Below are 15,218 nucleotides of genomic sequence, written 5' to 3'. Positions count from 1 at the left end.
ACACCATACTAAATGGATGTAATGCCAGAAAGTGCCATTATAGTCTATTGTATAAATGGTGCATTTTAAAGCTTCCTAAATACTACATAGACTGATAGAATAAACAGTTACAACTTCAGGGGTGATCCAGAGAAATCTTTTACTCTGTCTTTAAATCAGAGGTATTTTGGGATGTAATTAATATGTGCTTGCAAAATACTTTGAAATCCCCTAATGAAAGGTGCTATATAAATGCACAGCTTTGTTATTACTGATTATAATTTGTCCAATTATAAGTAGTTAATAATAATAATAATAATAATATATGGAGATATACCTATCTTATAGAACTGGAAGTAACCCTAAAAGGTCATTGAGTCCAGCCCCCTGCCTTTACTAGCAGGACAAAGTACTGATTTTTTTTTGCCCCAGATGGCTCCCTCAAGGATTGAACTCACAACTCTGGGTTTTGCAGGCCAATGCTCAAACCACTGAGCTATCCCTCCCCCTTTGCTGTCCCCCCCCCGGTAATGCATGTACTGATCTGACTGATGAAAACTACAGCCCCATATGACCCAAAACACTTAAAAAATAGGAGCATCCATGAAAATGTTGTCAGACAGTGTTGCCAAATACTGTAATAATTAAAACACTAATATGGCAGCTGGGAAAACTCAAACTATAGTTACCTTGCAGTCCCTGTTGTACAGATTGGTTTTGAAACTGAGCATATGGTTTATTTGGTATTCCTGAAAACTGTTGCCCATTTGGAGACTGGCTGTGTGGTGATGATGAACCATGTTTCTGCAATAGGGAAGGTGGAACTAGTGTTTTCAGAGGACTGACGAGAGGTGAAAGAATATTTGGAGCAAGCCTAGAACAAGAAAAGAGAAAAAGCGTATATTACAATATGAGAAAATAAAATACCTGAAAGTCGCTAGACAGTATTTCCATAGTGATTTAATATAGAGAACTTTATTTACAATTTGTGCTGACATAAATGATATTTTAAAAAAAAACAATAAAATGTTTCTTTCAGGTGTACACCAGTAGTAAAGCAAATTAGAAACTAATTTACAATCTTTTACACTGGCTTCCCATATTGTTCACACTTCTGTGTTCCCATATTGTTCACAAGTGATACTATTAGTCAGCAAGCTGTCTGACTTCAGAATTAGATGCAATGTCAGCTTTAATTAAAAACTTTATTAACTGACAAATGGATCTGAAAATACAGGCAGAGACTAATTTAAGGCGAATAGGTGTTCCTTGATTAAATTCTCATGTATTGCAATGAAATGGTATCTCTTAGGGTCTAATTCTGAATTCCATTACACCATTGATGCAAATAGATCTGTCTGGGAGTAAAATAATCATGAAGTGCAAAATTCTACTATTCTGTCCAATTAATAGAAAACCTCATTAATATCTGTAGTCCCTCCCCTTTGTTCTATTTGTACAAAAAAGAAAAGCACAAGGAAACTTTCTTTAAACATGTAATTTTTTATTGTGTCTCAGAACCCTTGCAAATCATTGTACTACTATACAAAATATAAAATTATTGCCCTTCTCAACCATCAGCAGTCGTGTACACTATAAAAGCAGTGCTTAGAAAACCATCAAACATTAACTATAGTATTAGTGCTTAGAAGTTTCAGGTTTCAATTTGTTTCTATCAAGGAGGCTTCACACCTGCTTTCTCCTCTCCCGCCCCCCCACCTCCTCCCGAAAAGGCATAAGGATCTCAAATGCATGTCAGGTGTGTGGATCTTATTTTAATATTGAATTTACCTCTTTCTAAAATACAAGGAAACTCAAGCTCCAATGGTGAGCTCCTTTCATCCCAGAAGGGTCCCATCTGAGTCGGAATTGTCGAAATGCACTACTAGCTCAAACGGGGCTAAACATCTATACCCAAAGGGTCAGCCAAGTCAAGGTTGCATACTTGTTTTCAATTGTGTCTCATCTAACAGCATAGTTTTAAACAGAGGGGTCTAGATTGTCCTTCAGAAGCACAGCCCTGGGTAAGCATGTGTATGCTACTGCAGTGCCCCAGAAGAAGGCTGGGATGTAAAATCTCTTCCCCGTGATGTGCTTGGCACAGGAGGTTAGTCGGACAATTGGTTGCAGCTCCCTAATCATGCATTGCCTCCCCAGCATGAGTTGGTGCAGCCTAGGAGCTGCTTTCCCTTACACCACTGGCATGAGGTACCTAAGGAACTTTACACCAATCAGTGGAGCGTCAGCATGCGTCCCCTCTCCACCAGCATGTCCTCTCCACTGTGGGCAGAGGTGGCAGCCAGCACAGGAATTGGCTTTATCCCCTCTACCAGCGGAATGATCTGCTGGCCACTCATGGCCAGAGTCCTGCTGCTTTGCAGACAGCAGAATCAAGAATCTGGTCCTCCTGTGCAAACCCCATTAGAATTATATTATCATTCTACAAATTTACAATAATAATCTAAATGATTTGCTGGGGCATTTAGACCTCTGGTTTTTTGAGCTCTCATTGCAGCAGTAAAAATAATGATCAGTTGGTTCTAGACTGATAGCCTCAAATGTTGATCTTTTGAATGCAGATACTGTCTAGTTTGTTTGCATGAAATACAGTTCTGTCTGGATGCTGTATTTTCTTTACCCTCCAACCTCATATGTCTTGGGCTGAAATGAAAACAAAGGACAGATTAAGTCATAGAGGTGGGGGGAGCCGCATTACATCTAATAGATTCCATAGAATCTAATGAAACAAAACTTCTGTATGGAGAGGACCACTCAGTAGAATCTGTATGGCTAGCCCAAGGCATAAGTATAAAAATATACTAATAGATTATCTGTTGACACCTGACCAGAAAAAGGCTATTGAGTGCACGCTGTTGCAGAAGATAGAAGATGCTACCAACTCTAATAAAACTGTAATAATGGGTGACTTCAACTACCCACGTACACTGTTCAAATGTCACAATGATACATGGCTTAGAGAAGCAATTTCTCAACACCGTAAAAATTGCTCCTTGGAGTAGCCCTCAAGAGGTAAGACTATTTTTCACTTAGTCCTAAATAACACGTAAGAGCTGGTTCAAGAAGCAAATATAGCTAACCTACAAAGTAATAGGGATCAGAATATAACTAAATTCAACAGCCCAGGCACAGTAAGGTGCCAAAAGGTACCATTGTGACACAACTTCTGAAAGGGAATTAAAAAAACAACAGCTAGTCAAAAAGACACTAAAGTAAAAAACAAGGAAATTAAGTGCATAACAGGGTCACCGAAAGCATGCATGTCCCTAAGCAAAAAGGGACTGCAAGAAATAAAGCGGTGTTATTAAATGGCCTGGGTCAAGATGCTTTTCAGGCTAAATGTTCAGTTTTAAAGGGACACAGAAAATCTGGAAGTGCACAGTTGTTCTAACCTCTTTCATTTTCTATATCTATTTTCATATTTAATGTGTGGGAGGAATTTAATTATATTTTTAAACAAATGCTTAACTTTTGTTCCCTTTTCTATAAGTGACTGTAATGGCTGTGATACTGAATGTTACAGACTGAAATCCTCTGCTTATTAAAAGACGGGGGTGGGGGTGGGGGGGGAAGGCATTGTCCGAATGGTGACTCAACACCACTCCGCCCCTGCATACAGGCCTCTTGGGAGTAGACTGGTTGAGCAGCCAGGCAGAGCTGTCTGCTCACTACAGACCATGGTTGGTTCCACAAGGTGAAGGGGGAACAAAACATCTGTATATGCCAGTAATTTTCAACCTTTTTCATTTGTAGACCCTTACAAAATTTCAAATGAAGGTGCAGCCTCCTTTGGAAATCTTAGACATAGTCTGCAGACCTGCAAGGGTTCATGGATTACAGGTTGAAAACCATTGTTCTATAGTAACGACAATCTTTCACGGACCTCTTAGATACAGTCTGAGGATCCCCAGGGGTCTGCGGACCACAAGTTGAAAACCACTGGTGTATGCAATCCACTGGCCCCAGTATAGTAATCTATATAACTGGGGCCTGAGGTGAATCCCATTCAAGTCCTGTGTTGTGGGCTGGGGTTTAATTTCCCCGGCTGGTCTGCAGTCACCTCTCTAAAACTTGTGTTACTTGTGGGTGAAGTGGATTTCACCCTGTCTGAACAGCTACAGCAGAGTACACAATACTTGGCACAATGCTGCAATCTTTCCCCATTATTGTAAGACAGCAAATAAGGGTATCAATTGGTGTTTATTTTGATATGGGTATCTAGCTGAATGAAGATCCCGTGCACCCTTTCAGCTCATTTTCCTTAGGCCAAGGAATAACTTTTTATCACTAAGCCCTGGTCTACACTGGGAGGGGTGTGTGTGTTGACCTAAGATATGCAACTTCAGCTACGTGAATAGCGTAGCTGAAGTTGGCGTATCTTAGGTCGACTTATCTGGCCGTGAGGACAGCGGCGAGTCGACTGCTGCCACTCCCCTGTTGACTCCGCTTCCGCCTCTGGCGAGCAGGAGTTCCAGAGTCAACGGGGAGCATGTTCGGGGATCGATTTATCTGCATCTACACGAGACGCGATAAATCGATCCCCGATAGATCAATCACTATCTGCCGACTAGGTTTAAATTTGAACAAGTGACCTATAGGTGAAATTTTCTTCTTAACAAAATATTAATTTCAGTGTTCCAGAATTCAAGATCAACCCTAAAATACAATCCTGTGTATATATGTGTGATAGAGGAAGACATTAATTTTTTCATGGACCTAGCTTTCAGTTTCAAGCTTCTGGTGTCCTTTTCTCATTCTCTCTAGAGTATTAGTCTTCTAAACATGTTGCCTTGGCACAGCTGCTATTGGTGTGCAGGTGAAATCATTCCAGATACAGATTAAATAAATTATGCATTAGCTACAGGAAACAGTTTTAAAAGAGATGGCTTCTGTATAGAAGAAGAAACACTAAACTACTTAAAGAAGGACTTAAAGAAGGACCTCAGTATGGACAGCTGTTTGCATCAGAAACTCCCAGGCAGTACCTCAGGCATATCTGCTTCAAGATCTAATAGTTTGGACACTTCCTGTTAACATTGTACTAGAGACACAATTTGTTTTGGTTTGGATTTTAATATTAAATACGTATATACCACATTTTTTATTTTCATTTTTGCTTGTATAGTTCTGTAAATTTTCTGTCTTTTGGCTTTTTAAAAAATACTTTTAATGTAGATATTAAATTAAATAAAAAAAATTGGGTCCCATGACTATGTTGAATATTTATATTCAGAGAGGGTGAAATCTTTTGCCCACCTCACCTCTTCTCATGGGCAAAGATATAAGTGTCCAAGAACCACCATGGATCTGTTACACTTTTGTGACAGGCTGAGAAGACATGTGAAAGGACTGTGCAACCCATGTTCTCTTCTGTCTTCTGTAGTATTAAGAATGGCTTTGAGGATGGGCAAAGGAGAGGTCAGCAAATCCAGGGCTGCAGGGATCATCTGCCCTCATTCCCACAGATTCAAACTCACGTGGGGCACAGGAGCGCAGAACTGTATGACAGCTTATGGGCTGTGGGAGCAGCCATTGAGCAATTAAACTTCCACTCACAACCTCCTCCTGCATTTGGAGACAGAGGGTGCCACCTTCCCAGTCCCTAGTGGATCCATTATGTTTTTTAAAACCCTGTTTACTCTGGCTTACATAGAGGGGCTGTATTTCAGGACAGAGGTGAGTGAAATCAGATGTTGCAGATATAATCAACAAATTCACCAGATTTTAATATACAGTAAAAATGCACTAATCTGCCCTCTCCACTTTCTCTACATCTCTGCTCTCATGTCTTACTACTCATGTTCTGTCCAAGCTTCCACCTAACTACTCACTTTTTATCCATTTCCCACTCTTGTGTTCGTGCCTTTTTCCATACTGATGTCTGAATTTCCCTGTGATCCTTGGTGCACCAATCCACCACCTTCTCTTCATTCAAATTGTTCCTTAAAACCCCGTCCTCTAAGCCTATAGATTCTATTTGATATTGGTGCTTATACTTACTCATCACTATAGTATCTGAGCACCTATGGTAACCCACCTAAATCAGAAATTCTGATACACACCATTAAATAAAAAATAAGCCAGAACAGCAAACCCTGAAACACGTTATGATAAGCTCCCTCTAGTCATCCTATAAGTCTTTGGTCTATACTGTCTCTCCACTAAAACTATAAGTTTCATGGAACTGGAACTGTATCTTCAGTGCTTTGTGCAGCACTGAGAATGGTATCAGTGCTTAAAAATACTACAAGAAAATAGTAATCTGCCTATGCCATTTAATACCTTTATTAGTGATTGGGAGGAAGAAGTGAACAATTAGTTTGGTGATCACACTTAAATTGTTCTGCTCAGTCAAAACCCATAGAGGATTGCGAGAAACTAAATGCATTTGATGTACTGGGAGATTGGACAACATGATGACAAACTAAATTGAACTTGGGTAAGTGTAAGCTGTTTAGCAAAAACATTTTGAATTTCTTACATATGTTGCTAGCTTCTAAACTTGTACAATCTTTTTGAGGGACTGAGACAGGGTGGTGGTGATAAAAAGTTTTGTAATAATTGTGAATGGCTCATCCAAGTGGCAAAAGGAAAAGAAACTTGTATGCTTGGATGCATAAAGTATCCAGGGCACATAAGGATGTTATATCAAAGTATGGTAAAATTGGAAGTATTTTATTCAGGTTTGATTGCCTCAACATAAAGAGTGCATGGAGCATGAATACATCTGGAGAAGAGCCACAGAGCAGCATAGCAGGGATTTCTTATGAGAGGCTGCAAAAACTAGGATTTTACGTAGCCTTCAAAGGAGAAGAGGACTTACTTGTAGTATTTAAGATTATGGATGGTACAATAAAGGATCTGGTCCCTTCTTTCCACACAGTCCCATAAAATGAGAATAAGTCAACTTAGCAAAGTAAATGGCAGGTAAATTTAAAATAAAATGAACTATTTCTCCACACAGCATGTAGTCAGTCTGTGGAATTCATTACCACAAGAGTTCATAGAATCAGATACTGCAGGTAGATTTTAAAAGGGGTTAAATAATTTTATGGCCAAAAATAACACTTACTCCTACACATGCTACATATGGGTAGTCAAATCTTGTGCTTCAGGATGTAAACTAATCGCCTCAAGAGGTCATGGAAGAATTCTACCCACTTTCACCCCTGCAGAATATTGCACAATTGGCCAGATAATATGATTCCCCCACCGCCCCCATAAAGCATCAAATATAGGCTACAGGTGGAGACACAATACTAGATTTGATGGACCAGTGATTTGATCTGATATTGCACATCCAATGTGTTCCTCATCTAAAGATTCATCAACAGGCAATTAACAATTTAGGGATGCAATTATAAGGATCTTACATTTTAACATAGCACCTTTCATTCCAAATTTACAAATTTAAACTAGATGATTGTACACATTGTGGATAAAATCCTTTGGCCCCCTCTGGTGCCATGAAAGGCCCAAAATGCAACAGAAATACCATAGCTCCACTGCATATGATGGGAGTAGGCAAGGCATGGAAGCCGAGTCTGTCCATGGAGGGTAGGTCTGCAGGCTGTAGAGCTGAGAAGGATCATAGAGTGGTTTGTGAGCAGGCCACACAAGTAACAGTGAACAATGAAAGACTCTATTTCCACAGCAGAGTGCCATGACCCAACAGTAAATCCAGCATCATCTTCCTTAATTCCATCACAATCAATATCCAGAGGATAAACATGCAGCTAGTCAATCATCCATAAGGGAGCTCAGGGCAATCAGGAGCAGGTGGTCTTTGAACAAGACAACCAGCAATAGATTTAATTATAGAGATTCAGCCAGTAGACAAGACCAAAACTATGAAAGTGAACTACTTGAGCCACTGGAAACATGAGTTAAGGATGAGAGAACTAAGAGAAGAGAGCGTGAATCAGGGAAATTGAGGAGGCTGAAATCTGGTGAAAGAGAACAAGGCAGACACGAGAACAGGCTATGGGAGAATCAGACCGTTTCTAGTCTCCTATTTTTAACAACCCAGAGGCAGATCAAGTGCCAACAGAACATATTTTTAGAGCGGGAACCCCCCGCCCTCCAAAGTTTAATTCACAGCCTAAAACTGAGATTGTGATGACAAAGTCACTGCTAGGGTGAGAGCACTTTTCTTGTTATATGCATTTTGTGTAAAATACCTAATTTTCTCCCTTTCAGTGTGGGTGTTCTCTCCATATATGTCCGTCTTCTCTTATGCAGCAGTTAAGTTGAAAAACACATTTCTGTCAGTCTGCTGGACTTTGTGTGTGTTTAGTTGACTGTACAGCAAAGCTGTAGCTTGGAAATTCTAAGGGAAAAACGAGCTCAGAACCGCTGGCAGTGTCTCAAAGAGACAATATTTACGGCACAACAGGAAACGATCCCAGTGAAGGAAAGACAGGAAGACTAGTAAGAGGCAAATATGGCTTCAACAGGAGCTCTTTAATGACCTGAAAATCAAAAAGGAATCCTACGAAAAGTGAAAACGTGGACAATTTGCTAAGGACACGTACAACAGAACAGCACAAACATGTAGGGACAAAATCAGAGAGCCAAACTCACAAAATGAGTTACACCGACCAGGGGACATAAAAGGCAATAAGAGGTTCTAGAAATACATTAGAAGCAAGAGAAAGACAAAGGGAAGTGTAGGTCCTTTACCTAGCAGGGAAGGAGAGCTAATAGTGGATGACAGCAAGAAGGCCAAGGTGTTCATTGCCTATTTTGATTCAGTATAATTGTGATCAGATGCTCAACACAATTAACAACAAGAGGGAAAGAGCACAAGCCAGACCAGGGAAAGAACAGGTTAAAGATTACTTAGATAAGTTAGATGTATTCAGTCAGGAGGGTATGATGAAATTCACAATAGGATACTTAAGAACTAGCTGAAGCAATCTCAAAACCATTAGCGATTATCTTTGAGAACTCATGGAGGACAAGTGACGTCCCAGGAGACTGGAGAAGGGCAAACATGGTACTTATCTTTAAAAAGAGGAACAAAGACGAGACAGGAAATTATAGACCAGTCTGCTTAACTATGATACCCAAGAAAGATACTAGAACGAATAATTAGACAATCAATTTGTAAGTTCCTAGAGGATTAAGTAACAGCCAGCACAGATATGTCAAGAAGAAATCATGCCAAACCAACTTACTTTCCTTCTTTGACTGGGTTACTGGCCTAGTGGATAGGGGGGAAGCTGTAGACATGCCATATCTTGATTTTGTAAGACTTTTGCCACAGTCCCACATGACCTTTTCATAAGCAAATTAGGGAAATACAGTGTAGGTTAAATTATTGTAAAGTAGGTGCACAACTGGTTGGAAGACTGTGTTCAAAGAGCTGTTATCAATAGTTTGGCATCAAATTGGGAGGATGTAGGGTCCCACGGGGCTCTGTCCTGGGTCCAGTACTAGTCAATATTTTCCTTAATGCCTTGGATAATGGAGTGGAGAGTATGCTTATAAAATCTGCAAATGACACCAAGATGGGAGGGACTGCAAGCACTTTAGAGGAAAGAATTAGAATTCAAGATGACCTTGAGAAATTGGAGAATTAGTCAAATCAACAAGATGAAATTCAATAAAGATAAGTGCAAAGTACTACACATAGGAAGAAAAAAACAAAGGCACAAACAAAAATGAGGAATAACTGGCTAGGCAGCAGCTGAGCACAGCAATTCCTGATCCGCTTTAAAAATCTGGACCTAACTTCTTTAGTTGTGAGTAAAAGTAGCAGACCCATCTCAGGGTGGATCAGCTATGATCATGGGCACTTAACCAATGCATTATATAAGGACCACACACTCAGGCCACACATCTAGTGTAGTTCATGAAGAGCTATTCCGTAACACCTGTAAATTCACGTCTGCTTAAAAGGAAAATTAACAAATTAATTCCTTTCCATGAGCTTGAAATTACATAAAGTACCTTGTGTCTTAAGAGCCCTTCTAGTTATAGGCAACATGATAGCTCTCTCGTTTTGTAAAGTTAAATGCATCTATGAATGTCTAACAGAAAAAGAAATCCTCATTAAAAATGCTGCAGAACTTTCAGTTAAATTTGTTTCCACAGAATATATTTTTGATTGTGAGATACAATTCAGGTTGAACTATGAGATATAATTTAGTGAAGTGTGTAGGTAGAGCCCTGCAGTGGGACTGGGTCCTGCAGGTCTCACTGCCTATAGTGGTTCCCACTCACTGCTGTGGCGCCTCCTGCTGGTCATGCTGGGAATTTGACTACCAGAATGCCTTTTACTAGCGGTGATTCACTCGCTGTTACTTCTACTTCCTCCACCATCTGGACCCTTATCGCTTCCAGACCGCGGTGTCCTCTTCGGGACACGGCCCTCTGGCTGTGCCCCAGCCCACTGTCTTCCCCCGTTTCGGGGGACAGGCAGTCCTCAGTCCTTCCACTTGCTTCAGTGGCCAACTGCAGTTTCTTGTCTAGTACCTGGTTTCAGGGGCAAAGTGAAGTCTGGATTTAGGCCACTCTCCTCATTGGCATGTAAGGGTAAACGTACAGCTGGCAGCCACTTACTGCCCCTCCTTCTATTCCCACTGCCTACATTCCCTGGGCTTCTTCCCCATAGCCCTAGCACCTTCCCTGCCCTTGCTTCAGGGTCTCAGCTGGGCCATGGTCAGCCAAGAATATATTGGAGCTCACCTTTTGCTCCGCTTCCCGGCCCAGCACTGTAGTATCTCCGGTGCTCTTCGGCAGACAGTCCTTCCCCTTTGCCCTCCAGGAAGGGACTACCCCTTGCTCTGCTGAGCAGCCTTTTATATACGGGCTGCTCCAGCAAGCCTTCTCCTGCTTGGCTCTCCCAATAAATCCTTTCCAGATTGGCTAGGTTCTGCACAGCCTCTCCAAGGCTGCCTTAACCCTTCTCCTGCCTGTGTGGGGCAGTCGCCCCACCACACTGCCATAATAGCAGGAGCGGGATAAAAATTCAACAAACGATGCTGGAGCAGGTGGGAATGGGATTAAAAAAAATAGTCCTACACAGGGCTCTTTGTCTAGGTATCTCATGAGTTAACAGACATCTCTGTATTAGACACTTCCTATGCATCAAATATAGCTATGGTATTTGGTGTGTTTGCATTATTTGTCCTGTCTTTAGTCTACCCCCATTTGGGTAGCTGGGGGTGCATATACAACTTGGTATTATTCCCACAATTTACACTAAACCTCTTTGTCTCAATGTTATTACTACATAAGAGTTTCTCTAGAACCTATTAAACTGTACAGCACTAAGAATAAATATACAGCCAAATTGATTTTTGAAAACCTTCTGACAGGACAAGGATATATTTTCCCCCGCCCCACCCCAAATTTATCCATATTGCTGTAGCCTGAATAAGAAATGGCTTTTATATTTTGCTCTAGCCACACCCCGGTCGAAAACTCTTCTTGGACAAATTCTACAGAACAGCAAATAATAAAGCTACATTTTTAGCCATTTTAAGGCAACTTTCTTCATGGTCCATTACACAGATAATATTTTTAATCTGTTCCTGGATACTGAAAATACAGCACAATATGCTTAATTGGAAACTACTTGCAGGGAACTGAAAAATAATGAAATTCACTTCAACCTAGGATACTTTTTGAATCATAATAATTCAGGATGAAATCTAACCACAGCATAGAAATATTGAAGGCATGGATGTTTTCAATATGAACAGTGGCTCACTGTTGGGTTTTTTGATAGAAAATCTTGACTGGCAGATTCCTCTGCTAGACAATAGGCCCCAATCCTTTTCTCATTGAGCTCAGTGGGAACCGGATCAGATCCAGAGTGAAATACATCTGTACTTTATCTTAAATAAATTCTTGTGTATATTGTGCTATTAGACCGGACTTCAAAGCTGCTTCTCAAGTCCAGTCTAATACCACATTGCAAAATATTGAGAATTGTATCTACCACGTACTAGTCTGAAGGAAAGATTCTATATAGTGCTCTGGGTTAGAGGCATAATGTTATATTTAGTTACAAAAGCTGATATATTTCAGTGAAACCAGGTGCTACCATAAAATTCCTCATGCCAACTGTTTCATTCATAAAACCTTGCCTGCTCAACAGTATAGCTACTTATATTATGAGAATGTGCAATTCAGTTCCAGAATCAGGAGATTATATTTGGGGGGGGGGGAAGAGGGGGAAGTTAACACTGATTTTCATCTCTTCCTATATATTAAAAATGATGTGTAAAGCTCTGCTAATCTGGTCTTTGGATCGCACCCAATCTCTTGCCACGTGTTTCTGTTCTGGGTCTTGCCCTACGGGAATTTCTGTCAGCACATGCTCAGGAAACAGTTATACCATTTAAAAAAAACCAACAGACTATCTGAAGTTTGGTGAACCTTGCACTAATCACTGCCAGGTGTCTTTGGCTAGCTCTCTGGAATGCATGGAATCTTTTTCCACCTCTATAATAAATCCTTCATTGTAGCTCACCTTGCTGGGCATCATTGCATTTTATTATCCTTTCCCACAAATGATGAGCAAACAAATTACTGGGTTGTAATATGCCTCACATTTAACATAGACTGAAGCTCTGCTCTGGGATTACAAGTTATTCCAGCGTGTTTCCATTTTCTTGTTGTTGGGACACTGGTTATATTGAGAGCGAGGAACTGGAAGTCAGAGGCCCTGGTTTGTCATGAACATGCGGTGTGACTTTGCAGGTAATTTAACCTTTATGACATATCTTTAAAATGAGGCTAAAGAATACCATCGATTGTGGGCTCTTGAAAACCCTACTAGCCACCTAAATATCTTTAAAAATCTGGCCCTTAGTTGCTCAGCATAGAGGTCTGGATTGGATAACCTCTGAAGGTCCCTTCCAGCCCTGCAATGACATGATTGTATGATTTCACATCAGGACAAGCTGTCATGCATTCTCTTTATATGGCTTACTTCTAAACCACTGAATTTGCTAAAAAGCTACAAGAATATCAGGTTTACGGAGACTAAATATTCTGTTCCTCTGACTATCACAGAAAACATTAACTACTGGTTACAGCACATGACTGGAAGTCAAAATACTTGGGTTCTAATCACCGCTCAGTCAAAGGCTTCCTGAGTAACTCATTTAACCTCTCTTTTCTCCCTGTAGCCTTATTATTTCTTAATTTGAGACTGTATCACTTACACCACATCTCCGAGGCCAGTATCTTTATTTGTTAGTGCTTACTTTTAGACACTCGGATGGAAGACACTATCGAAGTGACATCATAAATGTCAATCCACCTATTTTAGAAAAATATAATATTAAATAAATGTCCACCTACATCCCGGTACAGTCAGGAAAACGTCAGTACTCTATCAGCAATCAGATGCTATATTTTTCTTAGCCAAATATTGCAGAAATGAGGCCACTTTAATGCTAATTTTGTGAAAAACAGGATAGGTCTATCTGGATATGATTATAAATGAACTCTGTTCACATTTTCTACAATGAGATAAATGACTTGGGATTCAAATCCAGATGCTTTTAATTACTGTTTTTCTTTGTTACATAAACCTCAGCCCCGCACCTGTACATTGTTCTTTCTTTGGATAGATGTACTGATGCCCCTTTTGCGTGCTCAGATCCATAACACTGAGATAAATTATGATGGGTTCTTGGCTACCTCCACTGAAAATGTTTTCTGCTTTCAGAGAGATCTGTTTCTTGTTATTGAGTTTTAGTGCTTTTAAAAGAGAATAAAACACTGACTTGTGTATTCTATTAGAAATGAGGAGTAGTCCCAGTGGAATCCACAAACAAGGAACTATTATAAAAAAGGTGTTGGTATTTAGTTCCATCCTCTAAATAGTAGAGGCTTGTTTGTTTCCCACAACTATTCTAATAATGGGCCAAATCTTACTGGCCTTACTCATGTGATCTCACTGCCTTCGACAGGGGTTGGCCCTTAAAATGCAAGAAAGTAATAGCTATTAAAATAAAAATGATCTGCAATAGTTCATTAAAGAATTATCCTTTTCTGTTTTGATTTTGGAACCAATTTCCTAAATACACTACAATCACACTCCAGAAAACCATCTACTTGTAAAGTTGAATCCTTAAAGCCACCTCACGTGATACAACCCTTCTAAACACCTTCATTCACAAAACCATCCCTGGTCTCCTCTCACCTCCTTGCCACAGAGCCAGGATAACACAAAAAATTCCACACAGGAGAGCCCTATCTAGCCACCCCACTCTCTCTCCTGTAAGGCTTTCACCCCTACAGACATTAAACTTTACTTTCCTGCCATCCACTAACACAATTCTTCTTCCCCACTCCTCAAGCTACCACCACAACCTCAGAGTGGGGGAAAGAAACGGGGACATTTTACAAGGCTCACATCTCAGGAGGGGAGTCTGAGCTGGTGAAGGGTTGACTGGGTGTTTCCACTGCTGGTTTTGAGGGAGGAAACCCTTTAGGCCTCATTCGTGTTTGCACTATGCCCTCTTCATGCCACTCTGGCAATGGAAAGAGGCCTTAAGATGAGAGGATCCTTTACAATGCCACTGAGTGGTGTAAAGTGGCCATAGCAATGGATTTTCTCCTGCACATTTTACCTTAAAAATATCAGGACTATCAAGTCTGGTCCTCCCTGGTTAAAGAGCTGTTAGCAAGCACAAAAAAATTAGCATTTTAAATGTGCTAACTAAAAATATCCTCTCTCATTTGTTCAGCTTTAAGACTTTTGTGATGTCATGATCTCATTAACTCTTCAGTCGCCATAGATTTTACATGGCGGATATGACCTAAATTGCTAAAGAAGTGTGAACAATTAGTGTCCCAATCCTCCCTAAGGGATACATCATCCTTACTGGTAGAATTGTCATTATTTGTCAGTAGTCCTTGACTTCCTCCAGGAATGTAAATGCTATTTGCTATGTGTAATGCATGTGACCAAGGTCACATAGCCATATGCAAAATGATTGAGTTCAAAGACTTTAATGGGACCTTGCACCAACTCTATATACTTAAGGGAAATTCAGTTTTGCTGATCCATGGGGAAAAATGTAATGGATCCTGAGCAAAATGCCTAAACCTCATGACCTTCTGTTAGCAAGGTTTACAATTACATGATAATTGGTGCTGTTAATGTATGCTGAATTATAAGATTATCTACTTTTCTTTTTAAAACCACGTATTAATGCTGTGGAGATTACACTATAGTGTGGGGTGTTTATTAT

The 15,218-nt window shown here is 40.3% G+C and overlaps 1 protein-coding gene across 9 annotated transcripts in view; it reads right to left on the bottom strand.

The window, feature by feature from the left end:
* Positions 1 to 15,218, bottom strand: part of GLIS1 (GLIS family zinc finger 1) — a 267,233-nt gene that overhangs the window by 12,039 nt on the left and 239,976 nt on the right. For all 9 annotated transcript variants that reach the window (XM_039486547.1, XM_039486546.1, XM_039486552.1 and 6 more), the window contains one exon: positions 669 to 853. In XM_039486547.1, the coding sequence (XP_039342481.1) occupies positions 669 to 853 (185 nt within the window). The remainder of the gene's footprint in view (positions 1 to 668; positions 854 to 15,218) is intronic.

The sequence above is a fragment of the Mauremys reevesii genome, linkage group 8, assembly GCF_016161935.1.
Source record: "Mauremys reevesii isolate NIE-2019 linkage group 8, ASM1616193v1, whole genome shotgun sequence".
In the NCBI taxonomy this organism is placed as follows: domain Eukaryota; kingdom Metazoa; phylum Chordata; order Testudines; family Geoemydidae; genus Mauremys; species Mauremys reevesii.
The sequence above is the reverse complement of the archived record's forward strand: the minus strand, read 5'-3'. Positions and strand labels throughout refer to the sequence as shown.